Source organism: Salvelinus fontinalis, chromosome 4 (genome assembly GCF_029448725.1).
Source record: "Salvelinus fontinalis isolate EN_2023a chromosome 4, ASM2944872v1, whole genome shotgun sequence".
Lineage (NCBI taxonomy): Eukaryota > Metazoa > Chordata > Actinopteri > Salmoniformes > Salmonidae > Salvelinus > Salvelinus fontinalis.
The window spans coordinates 22,553,064-22,572,555 of record NC_074668.1 but is presented as its reverse complement, the minus strand read 5'-3'; the positions used below and the strand labels follow the sequence as shown (position 1 = coordinate 22,572,555).

Below are 19,492 nucleotides of genomic sequence, written 5' to 3'. Positions count from 1 at the left end.
TTATAATTTCATAGCTGAAAAATATTTAATTCACAAAATCTCTTCCTGCCTGCTTTTGACTACTGTTGATGAGTGTTGTTGGAGAGATGTGTAGCGGAGCACAGCTGGACTTGACTAGGATTTCTCTCACACACACAAAGCCTCGAATTTAACAGTCTGAATACAAAGGCCCACGGGGAGGTTTAATTTAGTGTTGGGAGGCTCAGTATCACTCCAGCAGGCACAAACACACTACAAGTAAATTTACAGCACTGTCACAAACGCTAACAACTTAAAAAGGCCAGGGGTGCTGTCTGACTTACTACCAATGGCAGTTAATACAAAAATGTCTCATAGTCAACAAGGATTATTGGTTGTATATACAGCTAGAGGTGACATGGGACACCCAATATGAATAATACAGCTTCCATCAAGGCAAGAGTTCTAAGTCATGGAGCATTTGTTAGTCTCACAGCTGAATATTTAGCCCACTATCTGAGGGGGGAAGACACAGCAAAGGAAAATGATTGTTACTAGAGCACAATGAGTAGCGAAAATGTATTTACTTGTTCAATCAAATTAGGTGGTATCAAACAGTTGTAATTGGCTTGCCATCTGTCAACTATTGTTGTATAGACAAAATAACACAAAACATGCTCAACTTCAACCAGTGTTCATCTTACGGGCTAAAAATATCTAGTATTCAACATTCACTTTGGGATCATGTAAAGTTCCAGATTCCCTCTGTAGAGCCGTTTGGTAACAGAGTGGCCTTTCACCAGGGAGATGGCAACCCTGAAAAAATTGACAACTTGAGAAATTGAAACTAATATTATTCAATTTGAACGAGTGTATTAGATCATTAGGCTGATAAGAGTTACACAAACCCACAAGATATGCCTAAATGTATTCCAACAAAAACAAGGATATTGCAACAAATACTGAACTAACTCAAGACAGATTAAAATAATACTTATTAACTTCTCTAGGATAGGGGGCAGCATTTTCACTTTGGATGAATAGCATGCCCAGAGTGAACTGCCTCCTACTCTGTCCCAAATGCTAATATATGCATATTATTGCACTCTGAAGTTTCTAAAACTGTTTGAATGATGTCTGTGAGTATAACAGAACTCATATGGCAGGCAAAAACCTGAGAAAATATCCAAACAGGAAGTGTGAATTCTGAGGCTGGACGATTTTCAACTCATCGCCTATTGAAATCCCAGTGGGATATGGATCTGTTTGCACTTCCTACGCCTTCCACTAGATGGCAACAGTCTGTAGAACGTTGAATGAAGCTTCTACTGTGATTTAGGGCCGGATGGGAGTTGTTTGAGTCAGTGGTCTGGCAGAGAGCCAGTTCCTGGTCACGCGCAATCCACATGATATCAACTTGGGTTCCATTACTTCTATAGACACAAAGGAATTCTCCGGTTGGAAAGTTATTGAATATTTATGATAACGTCCTAAAGATTGATTCTCTACTTAGTTTGACAAGTTTATTCGACCTGTAATATAACTTTTTGAAATTTTCATCCGACGCTCGCGCAGATCCAGGCGAACGTTTGGATATGTGTACTATACGCGCTAACAAAAGTAGCTACGTGGACATAAATTATGGACATTATCGAACAAAACAACAATTTATTGTAGAACTAGGATTCCTGGGAGTGCATTCTGATGAAGATCATCAAAGGTAAGGGAATATGTATTATGTAATTTCGTATTTCTGTTGACTCCAACATGGCGGAGAAATGTTGTTTCTATCTGAGCGCCGTCTCAGATTATTGCACGGTTTGCTTTTTCCGTAAAGTTTTTTTGAAATCTGACACAGTGGTTGCATTAAGAACAAGTGTATCTTTAATTCTATGTAAAACATGTATCTTTCATCAAAGTTTGTGATGAGTATTTCTGTTATTTGATGTGGCTCTCTGCAATTTTTCCCGATATTTTGGAGGCATTTCTGAACATGGCGCCAATGTAAACTGAGATACTTGGATATAAATATGCACATTATCAAACAAAACATACATGTATTGTGTAACATGATGTCCTATGAGTGTCATCTGATGAAGATCATCAAAGGTTAGTGAATAATTTTATCTCTATTTCTGCTTTTTGTGACTATCTTTGGCTGGGGAAATGGCTGTGTTTTTCTGTGGCTATGTACTGACCTAACATAATCGTTTGGTGTGCTTTCGCCATAAATCCTTTTTGAAATCAGACATGTTGGCTGGATTCACAACAAGTGTAGCTTTAATTTGGTGTCTTTCATGTGTGATTTCATGAAAGTTTGATTTTTATAGTAATTTATTTGAATTTGGAGCTCTGCATTTTTACTGGCTTTTGGCCAAGTGGGATGTTAGCGTCCAACATATCCCAGAGAAGTTAAAAGTAACCATTTAAACGTGAAAACATTCAAAAAGATAAAAAGAAAAACATGTTCAACATTACAAAAGAGTGATTGACAAGTCTCCTATGAGTCCCAGCAACAGAGGGGTACGAGGTAACAAATAAACAATCAACTTGTTTTGAAGGCAGATATGGTCCTGTTTCCCCAAACCTGGGGCTGGTAAAGTTTGTTGGAATGTCTGAAGTGGAGGAAGTATACACCTGTTCCCAAAAGGGCTATAATGTGGTTGTGTTCTGGGGCAATGTGACCGCTGCGTTGCATTGCACACAAGACGCTAATATTCAGGCCCTACTCGCCCCCATCGTAGGCGTAGTCTGCCTTATTGTGCATGATCAGTTTGTTGTCCACAAAGTAGAAGCTGTCTGACCTGGTCTCATACGGGTGCTCCACCATTAGGCAAACTTCATAAGAAAGAGAGGGGGAAAAAAACAAAACAAGGGATTTCAGTTTGGAAATAACTTCATAAGGAACAGCAGAATGTACATTAGCCTGGCTTACAGTAAATTACTCCTGATGGGGATCCATGTGACTATCTAGTACCACATTACTTATCTTATAATTTGAGTGGCCTGACTGGCTCTGTATGGATGTGTATAGTATACAGACTTGGCTAGCTATGTTGTGGCCAGTCTGAACTTTAGCTTGTAGGACACAGGCTAAAACAAAGATGATAGACAAAGTGAGAGGGGGCATTGCTGGTGCGCTCCTACTACTAGTAGACTTACTGAGGTCCTCAGGGAGCTGGGGAAACTCATAGATATGTTCGCAAGTGTTGCAGCTGTTTGGGATGCAGAATCCGAAGTCAAAGTCAAAGTTCTTGAGAACTTTATCCTGGAAATAATGCCTCTCTATCATGCGAAAGCTGTTAACAGGCCGGTCCCCCACGGTGAACTCGACACTGAAAGCAGGGAAGAAAGAGAGGCACTTGAGATACTAGTAGGGACATGCAGAACATAACTGCATGAAATGGCTTAAGCTACTAGAATTGAAGCTTTATTCATTAACCATCTATATTTCTAAAAGTCAAAAATAAGGATGATTATTTCAATTGTATTGTTGCCAGCCATGTAAAACAACTTCAGGAGAAAAGCATTAAGTGTGGTGTCAGGGCTCTGCCAAATCCTCTCTGTAACCACAGTTGGATTGGTTGCCAGAGCTGCAAAGCCCCACCAGCAAATGAAATTGAGCATGAAACTGAGATCATGATTCGTCTGCATAAGTAACTGCTGAGTTATAAGCAATGGACCTGAACTGAATTTGAGGGTGCTAACAGCATACTAGAGCTTGAGGTAAGCCTGCCATATTGGAAAGCAGAAAGCACATATATTATGAAACATTTAAGTATAACCACAGTATGTGGTTTTTCAACTACGAGTTATATGATTTCTAATAATGATAATGCATGTGGTGTTTCCTGTTTAATCCACTGATTTACGTTGCACCAACAGTCCGCAGTCTGAGGAAGGCCGGCGTAAACTGATACCGCACAAAGCGTCCAGCACTGGTGTCTCCATTCTCTTCTTCCTCATCTTCAGGGTCTGATAGAGAACATGAATTAAAATGTAATTGACATCCAAATAAGTGTCAACATGTCATCTCTGATTTCAACCTAAAATTGTATCTACAACATTTGTGTAAGGACTACATCAATTATCACAGAGGGAATAACTTAGCTTGTGTTAGGCCTTACTTGAAATAATAGACCGATTAATTTGGTCTGGGCCCTTCTAAGTAGACTTAGCGATACTACATCATACACAGCGGGGCAACTTCCTGCTTACTAAACTAATGCTAAAATCTGCCAAGACTATGGGCTTTCTCATTTATACCTTCTAATGAGGCAAGTCCTCATTGGAAAGAGAAAATATAGTGGCAGATTTGAGCATTAGTTTTGGCACCCAAACCTAATAACATGAGTGCACCTTCGGCTGTTGTTTTTCCAACTAGGCTGTTTTACAGATTGAGCCTGGTGCCCTGTTCAAGTTGACAGTGACCTGGACTTGATTTCTATAATTAGGAATACACTCCAATGTGTATAATGATGTCATATTGCTGAGTTTACCTTTAAGATGTGGCCTATCCAAGCTATTTATGCTGCGCCAAAGTGTAGTTGAAAAGTTGAAACTTCATGCTTGATAAGACATTTGAGTTTACCACAGTTGTGCGGTTTAGCAATCTCAAAGAGCACTGTCCCAGTCTCCAGATCTCTAATCTTGAAACGTGTGAAGTCAATATTGTAGACATTGTCCTCAGGTTTACATAGATAATCTGGAAGGAAATTCGTAGTTAGAAGCACATACAGACAGGGAATCTGGTGTGTTGACGGATGCTTTGTTTGGTTACCTCAAACCATTGATGCAAATTTAGTTTGCTAGTTCACTAACAAAGGGAACGTTAGCTAAAATACATGAACTTGAATCTTATCCAAATCCCATCAACACCGGCATACATACCCCGTGTAACAGCACGCAGACCAAGGACTTCGTCCGGTGTGATGTGTCTTCCTAGCGCCCTTAGCTCTTCTTCTGTAATAACAGGCCGCTGTTTATCGGTTTGATTTCGTCGCGATTTGAGTCTCTTCAGTACACCTCCACCGGACTTTCGCTCCCTTGAATTTGCAGTTGGGCCGATATCAGTGTCCGGTCCTTTGACTGTGGCTGCAGTCTTGTTTCGAGAGTTAGAGCCGCTCATATCTTGGTTGTTTTGTGTTTGTTAAGGAGACTGTGTCTATGGCTGTCTGCAACTTTTACTAAATTCAAGATGGCGAAGCGTCTCTACGGAGAACATATGCTGAGAATAGTCGATTGTAATTGGCTTAAAACGCTAGGTGGTTACCATAGTTACCAGTAGGGCGGACTGTTTAGAAACCTAGCGAGTAAATTGAACTCCAGTTATAGAACACCAGCGGTCACGTTCAGTTGCAGATAGAAATGCCACGAATCGAGCCAACATGATTCCTTGAGCTACATGTCAGAGACATGTTTGTTCTACATATCATATTTCTATCTTAACGTTCAAAAACGTTGTGTCCTGCTCAACGCGCAGCTGAGTATGGTCCAACTTCATTAGTATATTGAGCAATTTGACCATACTTATGTAATTTGCCCATGCACTACCTTTATATAAAATATAACGTCTCTTCTTACATCTCTCATCTGCATTACTGTCATTTCCCTCTACATGTCTCCCCAATATAAATATAATCTCATTCTACTTCTAGGGTTTCCCCATTACTTATGACTACAGTATCTCAATACAGCATGTTGAACAGTTCAGTTACATGAGGGGTACTACAATAACCCCAAGGATAGTAAAACATGAGATAAATCATATGGAAAACATTTGCCAGAACACCAGTTAGATAAAATAGCACATTTATTAAAAAAAGAGACAGCATTTATCAGCAGTTCCCACTTAGATGTTATTTGTAGAGCCACAACGGAGTATGGAGGGGGCATCTCAAAGGACTCCATCAGTCCACATGGGGTGGGAGAAATCAATAAGTAGAGTAGGATTCCTTATGGACATTGATCGCTTTCTCTCACATTCACACTAATTAATTCACACTCTCATTCTGTGATTCATAAGACTGTGTGTGGACTGCACAAGAGTGTATGGTTGTTCCGTCTGCACCTCAGTAGGGCTAATGGGAGAGTGGTGTAGCAAGTATTTGGTTCTTATCTTAGGTGAGCTCAAGTAAGGTTAGGATTTTTGCACACTAGGACTTTGGTGTGCAAAAAATAAATAAAACATCCAATGAAGTAATCAAAAGCACACCAAAAAAAAAGGAACCTCAAAGCTGACAATGATAATGCACAACTGTATTCAAATTCAAGGCAACAGGGATTCAATTAAAATAAAATGTACACACAACAAATGACAGACAAATGCTTTGAAAATAAACCAAGTAGTCACACCACTAAAACATCCTGGTAAAAAGTAAAACAAAACAGATCCTGAGAAAAAATTAAAAGCTACAAATCCTTTAGTCATTAAGCAAATTATCGCAGATTAAACCCCTTTCTTAAACTATACAATAAATGTAAAAAATTCCATGCTTCATTAATCTCCTCTCTTCCTGACAGTCAGTACGGTCAGTCAAGACCTTTTCTTTTCTACAGTGCCACCGTTATAAGTTATCCCGAGCAGAAATACCAGTCTTCTTTAAAACGAACCATTAAAAACACCTCATTAATAACAATATTTAGATGAGAAAATAACCGCTGTCACACTACAATAAGTGTGATATTGTACCTTACAGTATATACACACGCAACTGTGTAGCGATTTCAATTAGCCAACAAAAGATGATAACTTTGGTACTGAATTAAATAAACTTTTTTTTCATTTTTTCAAATAAGTAACAAAGGTGCTTCTCTCTTATTAGATACAGATTTTCTTTTTTAAATGTATTTTTTATACAAAACAAGCCAAACAACTATCAGTTGACCAAGTATTGTAACCTCTCCCTTGCTGTTTTTTTCCCCACCAGCATTGAACATGGAGGGGGAAACCACAAGAGTGAGAGAGAATTTAAAACACCTGGATCATCTATTTGTCAAGTATTCAGCAAGTATAAAACCAATGACAAGTGTGGAGAGGCAAGTGTAATAGGCTTGGTAAAAGATTTGTCCCTCATGGAAAGAGCTATGTTCCTGATACAGAGGCAGTTAGACACACTAAAACAATGGAAACATGCAGCTAGTGACCTCCAGGCTAACTGTATTGAAGGACATATGGATGTCCGTGGAACACCTTAGAGATTAGTAATAACAAAATGCTGCCGTCCACTTTAAGGCAAGTTTTTTAAAACAGCTTTGGAAAGGAATCAGAGGGAGCAGACAAAAAAATTATAATAATAAACTGGCCTAAACTTAAAAAAATATAATTTCATGGAGAGATGGGAAAGAGGGAAAATATTCCCAATAGTGAAACATGTACACACATCTATAGATAATCACACGTGCACAGTAAATATAGATCATAATTAAGACTGGTGCAAGCCCACTGTTTATACATCATGTTAATTTGACAGATTGCACACTTTTCAAACTAATTTGGGGAGCTGGCTTTTAGAAACACTTTTCTCTGGGATAATCCAAATTGAATGCAATAAAATAATTGTTAAGAAGGCTGCTCTTAAGATTTCTACTCAAAGACAGTTTCAATTTAGGCTACCACTAACAATCTTGGTTGGCCTTAGCAAAAGATGTGTAACATAACTAGTTCTTTCTAACTCCTCACTTTCTAACCTTCTTGGTAGCTGTGTAGCCATGGATAGCTGACACACACACACTTGTAAGTCCTACATTTATATGCCAATATACTAAAAGAATCCAGCAGTTTTTCCATGAGAACTTTACATAAATAGTAAATAAATACAAAAAAAATGCTTAAGCCCTTCCGGTTATTCATTCTAATGACACACTGTATTGGGATAACTTCTGATGTTTACGTTATATCTTGACCTAGTACTTAATCATTACTCCAGCACCAACATTGTGAGTTAAACTAAATTATATCAATCACAGTGCTATGAACAGAGGATTACTGGGACTTTTATAGAACAAAATTCTACAACACAAAACACTTTGGTGAATCAAAAGAAGGCATGCACAGTCATGAATGGAAAAGGCAGTGACCATGACAAAGGACTACACTACATGCATCTCTGTGACAATTCAGACATGTTCCTGATTCGGGACCTGTCCCACTCGCTTGAGAATTTGTTTAATTACCAGGTCCCTCAGTGTTGGCAAAGCAACTAACTAAATCACTCTGTACTATTTCACATAACCTTTCAGAGGTGGCCTTTCACCAGATGCAAACCAAGCTAATGTACCGTTAAGTGGAAAACACATACAAGTTAGAGGGTTTAATAAATGTGATTGAATACCATGTAAACCCTCAAAGGATTCAAACACTCCAGGGCTCGAACATTAAGGCTTGTCCTCTTGTCCGGGACAAAAAAAATTGTAAAATAAAAAAAAAGGTAGAGAATAATAATATAGATTTGGAGTTGTCTGAATAGACAATTTTTTTTTTTAAAGCACAATATCAAACAATTACTCAGATCAGAATTAAATCAGAGGGGCCAACAATGGAATAACATTCAAATCTATTTTTCCATGTACATAAATAAAAAAAAGCCTACATGTCAAAGTCTAGGTGATATGCATATTGGCTGCAGCTTCATGTCCAAACCGATGCTGACATGAGGGAGGCTCCGTAAAATGTAGCCAAACTTTAATGAGACTGTTAATTACATAAATATAGGCAAACACCAGTCATTTTTGAGAAATATAATGAAGGAAAATTAACATTAACGTTTAAAGGCTTGAGGCACGGTTTGTTCAGATCAAATGGTCACAAGACCAGAGAGTGAAGGACAGTGCCTGTTGCGCACCACACATCACCCACCTTGAATCTGAGCAGTGGTGGTCAGTATTTTAACTATTTAACCATAAACTTGTTTAAAACCTGGATGTTTTATGTTATTTTATGAAGCATGGCTTACCTTGTTAAAAGTAGCCTAGCCAAAATACAACCATAGAAATGTTGAAGTAATTATTTTATAAACACCTAACATGCCAAATGTTCGATTGGTTTTCACATTATTTAAATTTTATTGTCGAGCAGCCAAAGGAATAATCCTAGTCATATAAGTAACCCATGCTAGTTGATGCATCTTTAGATCTCCCCTCTTTCTTCATTTCTAACAAATATTTTTTTTTTTATCTCCGTCACATGAAACCACTCACGCGTGCAGTGCACTTTTGGCAACTGTTTTCACCGCTAATTGCATTTTGGAACCTTCCCACATAGCACAGCCATGTGCACATTGTTGAGCTTATAATATGAAGAAATAATACTTAATCAACATTTTAAGCTAAACGGTCTGATCTGTTTTATCAGCCTCATTGCTTTTTTAAGTCCGTTTTGAACCGTAGACATTTATTGTCCCAGGGACAACAGGACGCCCTTAATTTCAAGCACTGGAAGACAAGTGGCTGAAAAAGTTACCCTGCAATTTCTGATAACTCTATAGTATAGCTGTCTCAAAAGGTACCTGCTAGTACAGATAGTTATGCATGCCAGCACAACAAGTGGACTTCCTACCTGTGACCACATTTGAGGAAACTTGCATTGTTATATGAAACAGCACAGCATGGTATAGTCCCATGGAGGTACACATGCATTTTAAAACACATTATGCAACATAATTGTGAAACCCTCCTTAGACGTGAAAACACAATCAGCCTTCTTTTCAAACAGCACATGAAACATCAATTCTCCGCTATGGAATAGGCTGAGGCTGTAACAGTACAGACTTGTTGAAATTATTAGTATGTTGTTTCTCAACAAATTATGGCACAGCTTGTATCAAAAGCTCAAATAAATTGTAGCTTTACAACACTAGCAAGTTTGGTGATAATCAAGCCCAAAAATAAAGTAAAAAAAGAGCAAGCAAAAACATTCAAAAGCCTAATTGGCAACCATCTCCCACTGCCCCCTCCAATCTCCACCAAACACGCATTCTCTAAAACAAAATATCTTCAATTTCCAAATTTGTAAGAATCAATACATTTTCTGGATATTATCTCCTGTATCATCTGACTAAATAATGGGCCTGACTTTTGTTGATCAGCATAGCAGCCTATCTGCATTCACTTCAAGCCACACCTAATCCAAAGCCATACTAGTCTATAAAGAGGGACAGCTAATCACATTTCAGCACCCCTCAGTATAGTCCCAGCCTCTTCCTGCAAGACAAGACAAACCTGGTTTGAAAGTGGTCAATCCGGTCTCATGCGAGATCATGTCTTTGCGATGTGGTAATGTGCAACATGGTGGAAATGTATAAGATGTACAACACACAAACTCACTTTCTCCATCCCCTTTTCTCTTTGTGACCTTAAAGTCAGTGAGGAAGGCATTTTATTCTGTCACCTGCCCTGCATTCCAAATTTGTTGTCTCTTTTTTGTCCACTGTTATCACCATTGGCTCTCGTGCTCACTCCTGTCTATTTGCCTTGACTTTCCTTGTGTCTCTTCCTTGCCCCCCCCCCCCCTCCCTCTTCAGTCTCTTGTCCATCATGTTCTGTTTCCCCCTCTATTTTACATTCTCACAGCCGACAGAGGCAGAAGAGTGTAGGGATGAACACCCCGAATGCCACCAGGATAGGGAACATGAGGCTACTATTGTCGGCCGCATACGGGTTTGGTGTTCTGGGGCCTGACTGGACCCTGTACTTGGGAGCTGTCGAGGTACTCTTCTTACCACCCTCCTCTCCTGCCTCAGAATCCTCTTCCTCCTCCTCCTCAAGTTCTTCACGTTTCTCCAGTCCAGGGTGAGGCTGAAGTTTTGGTACATCTGAGATGCAGAAAATATAGAGATGGGAGAGATCATGGGTTTAAAGATAGGGTTGAGTGAAATTAATTTCATGCAGAACTTAGAGGTAAGACATTGAGGAGAGGGTGTGATGTCTTTAGACTGGATTGTGCATACAATTAATTGTTTGAGCAGCCAATGAATAATGTTATTGAAAAGGAATGTGAGTTAAAAAAGAGAGCAATCATTTTGTAATACAACAATTTTTTTTAAATAATTTCAGAATTATTTAGACAACATCTTAGAAAATGCTATTTTTCACTGGCACTAATGAATATTCTCCTGTTAATAGTCTGATGAGGCTCACCATCTAATGTCCCCTTCATCACATACAGAGCACAGACCTTGGGGTTGTCGTAATAACCCTAAGAAAACAAAGGGCAGGTTATCAGTTCACAGCAGAGATAAAGCCATGTGTCAATTGAACATACAGAGAAACACTGTCCTACCATTATTTGCACAAAAAAAAGATTAGTGACACAGAGAAAGGATTAAACAAACATACAGTCATGGCCAAAAGTTGAGAATGACACAAATATTAATTTCCACAAAGTTTGCTGCTTCAGTGTCTTTAGATATTTTTGTCAGATGTTACTATGGAATACTGAACTATAATTACAAGCATTTCATAAGTGTCAAAGGCTTTTATTGACAATTACATGAAGTTGATGCAAAGAGTCAATATTTGCAGTGTTGACTCTTCTTTTTCCAAGACCTCTGCAATTTGCCCTGGCATGCTGTCAATTAACTTCTGGGCCACATCCTGACTGATGGCAGCCCATTCTTGCATAATCAATGCTTGGAGTTTGTCAGAATTTGTGGGTTATTGTTTGTCCACCCGCCTCTTGAGGATTGACCACAAGTTCTCAATGGGATTAAGGTCTGAGGAGTTTCCTGGCCATGGACCCAAAATATTGATGTTTTGTTCCCCGAGCTACTTAGTTATTACTTTTGCCTTATGGCAAGGTGCTCCATCATGCTGGAAAAGGCAGTGTTCGTCACCAAACTGTTCCTGGATGGTTGGGAGAAGTTGCTCTCGGAGGATGTGTTGTTACCATTCTTTATTCATGGCTGTGATCTTAGGCAAAATTGTGAGTGAGCCCACTCCCTTAACTGAGAAGCAACCCCACACATGAATGGTCTCAGGATGCTTTACTGTTGGCATAACACAGGACTGATGGTAGCGCTCACAAGCTTTTTTTCCGGATGCCCCAAACAATCGAAAAGGGGATTCATCAGAGAAAGTGACTTTACCCCAGTCCTCAGCAGTTCAATCCCTGTACCTTTTGCAGAATATCAGTCTGTCCTTGATGTTTTTCCTGGAGAGAAGTGGCTTCTTTGCTGCACATCTTGACACCAGGCCATCCTCCAAAAGTCTTCGCCTCACTGTGCATGCAGATGCACTCACACCTGCATGCTGCCATTCCTGAGCAAGCTCTGTACTGGTGCTGCCCCAATCCCGCAGCCGAATCAACTTTAGGAGACAGTCCTGGCGCTTGCTGGACTTTCTTGGGCGCCCTGAAGCCTTCTTCACAACAATTGAACCGCTCTCCTTGAAGTTCTTGATGATCCGATAAATGGTTGATATAGGTGCAATCTTACAGGCAAGCAATATCCTTGCCTGTGAAGCCCTTTTTGTGCAAAGCAATGATGACGGCACGTGTTTCCTTGCAGATAACCATGATTGACAGAGGAAGAACAATGATTCTAAGCACCACCCCCCTTTTGAAGCTTCCAGTCTGTTATTCAAACTCAATCAGCATGACAGAGTGATCTCCAGCCTTGTCAAAACTCAAGGCTGGAGTGTTATGAATATTTGTGTCATTCTCAAAACTTTTGGCCACGACTGTACATTCAGAGTTGTGTGCAGGTAATCACTTTAGTGCTCGACTTTAATTTGAGGACACATCTGAAAAATATTTTTTAAATGGGTCAGGAGAGGAGAAAACATTGAGCAGTGACACACTTCGGTCGTGTCAACACACCTTGACAAACTCCACAGTGAGCTTGCCGTTGAAGGTGGATACCTCTCCCTGGACACTCAGTTTACCGCGGCGTATGGAGAATGGCACAATCTCGTCATGAGCTGTACTGTGACCCACCCGCTCAAAGATATCCAGATCTTTCACCACCACATGGTCATTAAGACGCACGTCAAATACCTGTAGAATGTCAAAGGTATTTATATATTACTAATAAATTAACTTGCAATAAAACATCTTTTGGAAACTGTCTTTTTTTGGAGACTATCAATATCTAAGTTGAACAACATTATTTGCTGCGAAATTAGAATAACATTACTATGACTTACTGTTTACAGTAGTGATAACTTTGAGATCTAAACTGAAAACATATTTTGATGATTTGATTGGAAAGCTGAGTGGTACCTTCTGCTGAGACTGAGCAAAGTAGACCTCTGCATACTTCAAGACAAGTATATAGTCTCCTTCCTCACGAATCGGCACCTCATAGCCAAAAGTATCCTCATTGTAGCGTTCTGTCTGGTAGAGAATCTGGTCCTCGGGACTAGAGCGCAATATGGGCAGACGCACTCCATAATCTGAAGCTAGAGGGAAATACAGAGTAGAATGTTCACTATGTTGTCGATTTATAAGCAATTCTGTCACATATCCACCCAACACACTCCTTGCCTAAGCTTACATAATACAAGCCCATTTGCTTACCCATGTACTGGAACAGTATAGTGATGGCTGCATACATTTATTTACTGTACTTGCACACAAATGGTGAAAACCAGGAAAATAGCACATGCATATTTTTGGCTGATAAGGTCATTTTAAAAACGTGAAATGCAAACTTGCTGGCTAACCATAGCTTGGATTGTTAAAATATTCATGACTTATCTGTTCTGGCAAGTGAGATGCGATATACCTGTGTCAAGTGTCAATGTTTCCTTAACTGTCTGGTTTCTATTTGCAGACAGACCCATTTGGTCTTTAGTTTTACTGGGATGGATGTCAGAAACAATATGAAATGTCGCTTCAGAATGAAGTTTGTTTAAAAAAAAAATCTATGAACATGCAGAGGAACTAAGCATAGTGGCTATAATACATCAAACAAGAAATGTCATCAATATATCCTTTACCTCAATATAGTTTTATTTTAACTGCTCATGTTATTAGTTTCCAATTGATTTGAAATAAATACATTTCTGAATATCAGTCATTATCACTTGCCTAGTTAAATGTTACATAAAAATAAAATAAACAAACATTACAGTTGAGTTTACTATTCTTCCATGAGATGGTTCATTTTAGAAGGAGAATCTCAACAAACAGCACTACTAATACTGACTATTCATTGGGTAAATCGGTTAAATAGCAGAAGTCAAAACAATGCATGAGTCAGCTTGAAATATCTTCTTACCGAGAAATACACATCTCTACAACCATATGATCACCCTCTGGCAGAAGCAAATCTTTCACTTGCTTTCAGCCAAAAGGCTACAAATGTAGCTAATTTCACACAGACTAGCTGCCTATAGCGTTCAATTCAATTTAGCAGTCACATTTGCTATTATTAACAGGGAATAGTAATCTAATAGAGCCATTTTGATGACCCAGCCATGCCTACATACTCACCTTTCCCAAGCTTTCCTTCCAATGGATCCTTCTTGAAATGAATGCCATGCATGTCTGTGTGAGCTTCCCCGCCAGCGTTCACTGCCCAAATAACTCGTTCAGCAAGGCCCCCACCATCCGCCCAACAGTGTTCAGCCAGCAGCGACAACACCACCACCATGACCAGCCCGGCGACCAATGGCACCGTTACCCGCCGCATTGCCATACACAGCTTGGAACAAGCAGACACACACGAGTTGGCCCAAGGAAGCTGTGTGAGAGAAGGCATCAATTGTAGCTAGCTAGCCAACTAGCATAAATGACAGCACAAAACCCTCCCACCCCCTCCCCAGATAAGGTAACGTTAGTCAAATATATTTAGGTAGCTAGCTATCTGGCTAACATTAGCCAAGTATGACTGATGAATGGTTGCAGCTGGCAAATGTTCGCAAACACTAAACATGGCTAAATCTCAAATACTCTCACGTAAACGAACAGCCTCGTTGGCCTTCACTATAACTAGCTAGAGTATAGTAGTCTTATCTGTTAGCTAAAAGCTATCTATGTGGCTTGCTAGCTGACTTATTGCTCGGTCATCAACGTTCCCAGAAGCTCTAGCGGAATATGAGGTTCTTACGTTGCAAAATCTTTGGTGCAACTTTCTTCTATGCCTGTTTGCTTCTAGATGTAAATCGAATAGTCCACAATCTACACTGCAGCTCTCATTAACAGCAATGACCGTTTAGTCTTCTCTGCCAAACCGGTATGACTGACGTTGATTTCCTCCGATGCACACACAGTGCATGAAGGCTGAGTCGAGAGAGGGTGTGAACATGCTGGTTCACTGTAGAGAGGGAGTGAATGACTGAAGTGACAACCAATCACATGGCATTAGTTGAAAAATGTATCTCAATCTCTCTCTCTATATATATATATATAAATATTTGACGCTATATATATATATATATAGAGTGAGAGAGTTTAGCATATTCATAGAAATGCATCGGATTCAATTCCATACCACCACTGTATATCAACGAGCTAAGGGTCTGTTTGATGCAAAGCTGTTTAGTTGGAAAAATGCAGAAGGTGAAAGGTACACACAATTACACCAAATGGGAGTTATTCGTAATTGTATTCATCTTCGAAAAGAAAACATTTAGAATAGAATGTATATACGAATTTCATAAAAACGACATTTGCAGTCCACATGTATGCGATGTATTTTGTGCAAACTTGAAGGACGAAAGTGATATCAATTTCCTAAAAAAAAAGGGTTTAAACGACTGTAATGCAATGGCCCTATTCCAGGTCGTATTTATTGTAGTTGTGCTGTACAGATGATCCGATCTCACAATGTCAGGAGAAGTGTCTAACTTCTCAGGAAGAACATTAATATGATACGAAACAACGGGGCTCTCGATAAGATAAAACCCCCTCTCAGGCATTTTGTGATCTGATAACCGGCGCAGCGCTACTACAATATGGACGACCTGGAACGCAACTGATGTCTGAAATTTTGGCCAATCAGGAGAGTCCAACGCAGCGTGCTTGCAGTGCACTCTGGGTTTGTCAAAAAGAATGAATGAACAAATAACGTTGCCGTAGTAACATTTGACGCTTAGATTTTATATGAGGGCTCTCTGGGCAAAGATGGTTTAGATCAGTGGTCACCTACCTTTTCTGAGTCAAGATCACTTTCGCAATCAAAAAACAAGCCGAGATCTACAGCAAATTTGTTTTTACTAAATAAAGACAGTTCTGTAGGAATGTGGACTAAAACATTATCACAGCATAGTGGCTATTGTCCTATGCCCGTCCTGCCAATATTGTTATTCTCAGAACATATTGTAGGTTATTTCAAAATTGGAGCTTTGATAACAAAATAGATCAGGTGTAGCATTTGCAAGTGATCTTCAGATCGGAAAGTCGGAGCTCTGGAAATATGCTGAGTTTCCGTCTTGGAATTTTGATTTGGATGTCCGTTCAAAACGATTTTTCCCAGTTGGATCTCGTTTCCCCCCACAAGTTCCCAGTTGTCTTGAACGCACTGAAGTCAGATATGTATTTTGTTATCAATTCTCGAGTTTAGTCTCAGTTGTGAGATTGACCAGAGAGAGGGGACAATGTGTTCCACCTGATGGCGAAACTCGAGTCGCATTGCATCTGCCTCATGCACAAATTCATGCTATGACCAGAGAAAGTGAAATATTCCTCAATATTAAAACAGACACGACGAGCTGCTAATAATAGCCTAATAGCCTGATCACCGACAACGATGAGACAGCCTATAGGGAGGTCAGAGCCGACAACAATCTCTCCCTCAATGTGATCAAGACAAAGGAGCTGATTGTGGACTACAGGAAAAGGAGTGCAGAACCCCCCCCCCCCCCCCCCCATTCAAATCGACGGGGCTGTAGTGGTGCAGGTCGAGAGCTTCAAGTTCCATATCACCAACAAACTACCATGGCCCAAACACACCCAGACAGTCGAGAAGAGTGCCACGTCTAGGTCCAAAACGCTCCTTAACAGCTTCTACCCTCAAGCCATAAAACTACTGAAGAGTTAATTAAATGGCTATCCAGACTATTTGCATTTAACCCCCCTTCTTTTTTTACGCTGCTGCTACTCGCTGTTTATTATCTATGCATAGTCACTTTTCCCCTACTTACATGTACATATTACCTCAAATGACACCCGCACATTGACTTGGTACTGATGTTGTGCCGAAAAGATCACCCCTGCCAGACCCCCCCCTTCGCGTGAACGCGCACACACTCAATTCTTCATTGCTGTGACTTGCTTGCTAGTCTGGATTTTTCTGATCATGTTAGGCTGCGTTTCATTTGATTTATTCATGTCGGTTTGATCGCGGGGAGGCACTAATAATGTGTGCAGTTTTTGGTTTGGCTATTTTTTTCAAGTGTATTAGTCTATAAATACAAGTGTGGCAAGACCTGCCACACTTCAGAATAATTTTGGTAACTCATGTGACCTGTAGTGTGTGCCACAGAAAGTATTTGACTCTAGCCACAAAATTAAGGAAATTAGAAGGGGGTGGCTAGAGGCTAGAGTCAAATACTTTCTGTGGCACACATCAGAGTCAAATACTTTCTATAGAACAAACTTCACGTCAGGATAAGCAACCGAAATGAATAAGTAATGTATGTGTGTTACATTAAACATAGATGAGGGAGAAAAATGTAGGCAAGCAATAAACATTTCAGAACAACTACTAGTCAAATAAGACATGGGAGAGATGATGAATTTTGGCAAATAGATTTATTTATAGACTAATACACTTGAAACATATGGTCAAACCGACAACTGCAGACATTACTAGTGCCACCCCCGCGATCAAACCGACATGAATAAATAAAATGATACGCAGCCTAACGTGATCAGAAATCCCAACTAGCAAGCAAATCCGAGCAATGGAGAATTGAGTGCGTGCGCGTTCTTCACGCGAAGGGGGGGATTCTGGAGGGGAGGAGGTTCTGGCAGGGGTGTGATTTTCGGCACAACACCGGTACCCCTGTATATAGCCTCGTTACTGTTATTTTATTGTGTTACTTTTTAAAACTTATTTAGTAAATGTTTTCTTAACTCTTATTTTTCTTAACACTGCATTGTTGGTTATGCGGTTGTAAGTAAACGTTTCACGGTAAGGTCTACCTACACCTGTTGTATTCCGCGAATGTGACAAATTACATTTGATTAAATAAAAAAATGCGTCTATCGAAGAACTTGCTAACTCATTCATTGTAGCTGCAGCGTGAGTGGAAGTATAGAGAAGCGCATTTTATCTTTTGTAATAGTGTTGAATAAAAACAGTGTTGACAGTGCTGAATAAAAACTTTGTCATTAACTCACTCATATAAACAGCAACTCTTTACTGTATTCTTTAAAAGTATTTATCTGAACATGGTTTTAAAAGTTATGAATTCTCACATTAGCTAGTATCAAACTTTTCTGTCGCCGGGGTCCTCCTGTCTTAGAAGCTTGTTGGCACGGTGATGTGAGCTATCCGATTGGCTAGCAGAGTAGGCGCACTCGATCTAGCCACAGATCTCCCTGGTCTGCCGGGTAGGCGGAGTTTGGCGATGACTAGGCGATCAACCAGTCGATCGCGATCGAACAATTGGTGACCACTGGTTTAGAAACTGTGCCCTGGGTTTTGATCAACCACAACAGACCATGCCGATATGTTGTCACTTTAGCAAAACACAACCTGTAGCCTACATAATCACATCAACAGATGACAATTCAGCAATACACAAAACACAATTCACACACAATATGCATACAGCGAACACTATGATGAAAGAAACCTGTACCTGACTTTTTTAAAGTGCTGTGTAGCTAGCTGTATGCTAACGATGAGACAGTTTTATCTCTTGCATCTCTTTAGTTTCGAAAATTGAGAACATCAAGAACTCAAAACAAAATGTATTCTAGACATTTACCACACGATGGAGCCCGTGCGGATTTTTGGTCCTAGGGAACAAAGAAGAGAGATGTTGCGCCGCTCCTGCGGATCCAGGTGGAGGAGCGAGACAGTTACCATGACAACTTGTTCTTCTGTTCCAGCCAGCCAGTCATTCGCGCACCATCGTTGTGTCCTGGTACCATGAAAACGTCTCTTTAGTAACGGTAGTCTCCAAATAATTTCTGTTCTGTCAAGGTCGGCCTTTAGCCATATCTGTTTGAATACTTTCTTAAATTTTGATATTGTTTGAGCCCAGAATGGTCTAGGCCTATTGCTCTGTATTGTTTATCCATTATGCAAAAAATTAAAAGGTTTGATGTGTCAGTCCAATGTCCTTGTGAGACACTTCTTCACTTCACAGTAGCCCCTAGTATAGGCCCTTTACATGTTTGTCTTGTATTGCAATAGTTAAATCTGTCTCTTCTTTCCTGGCTTTATACCATATAGCTATTTCCCTGGGACTTATTGCATCACTGGAAAAAAACAGGTTCACAAGTAGACATTTATTTTTAGTAGATTGCGTGGCCTACTATATACATTAGACAATGTATTACATTTACTGTCACACCCATACAGATACTATATTTCAAATTAGGTTAGTCTCTGGCATGCATAAAAACAGCACAATGACAAAC

The 19,492-nt window shown here is 39.8% G+C and overlaps 2 protein-coding genes across 2 annotated transcripts; both read right to left on the bottom strand.

Moving 5' to 3' along the window:
- Positions 1-163: 163 nt before the first annotated feature.
- On the bottom strand, positions 164-5,185 carry LOC129853362 (protein unc-119 homolog B-like). The gene is made up of 5 exons (XM_055919314.1): positions 4,849-5,185; positions 4,550-4,663; positions 3,831-3,933; positions 3,121-3,293; positions 164-2,796 (listed from the first exon to the last, which is right to left on the bottom strand). Exons 1-5 carry the CDS (start codon positions 5,084-5,086, stop codon positions 2,684-2,686), a joined length of 741 nt encoding a protein of 246 aa, XP_055775289.1. The 5' UTR covers positions 5,087-5,185; the 3' UTR covers positions 164-2,683.
- A 567-nt stretch (positions 5,186-5,752) lies between these two features.
- On the bottom strand, positions 5,753-15,216 carry LOC129853361 (malectin-like). The gene is made up of 6 exons (XM_055919313.1): positions 15,006-15,216; positions 14,390-14,639; positions 13,175-13,353; positions 12,773-12,949; positions 11,095-11,152; positions 5,753-10,769 (listed from the first exon to the last, which is right to left on the bottom strand). Exons 2-6 carry the CDS (start codon positions 14,592-14,594, stop codon positions 10,522-10,524), a joined length of 867 nt encoding a protein of 288 aa, XP_055775288.1. The 5' UTR covers positions 14,595-14,639; positions 15,006-15,216; the 3' UTR covers positions 5,753-10,521.
- Positions 15,217-19,492: the final 4,276 nt, after the last annotated feature.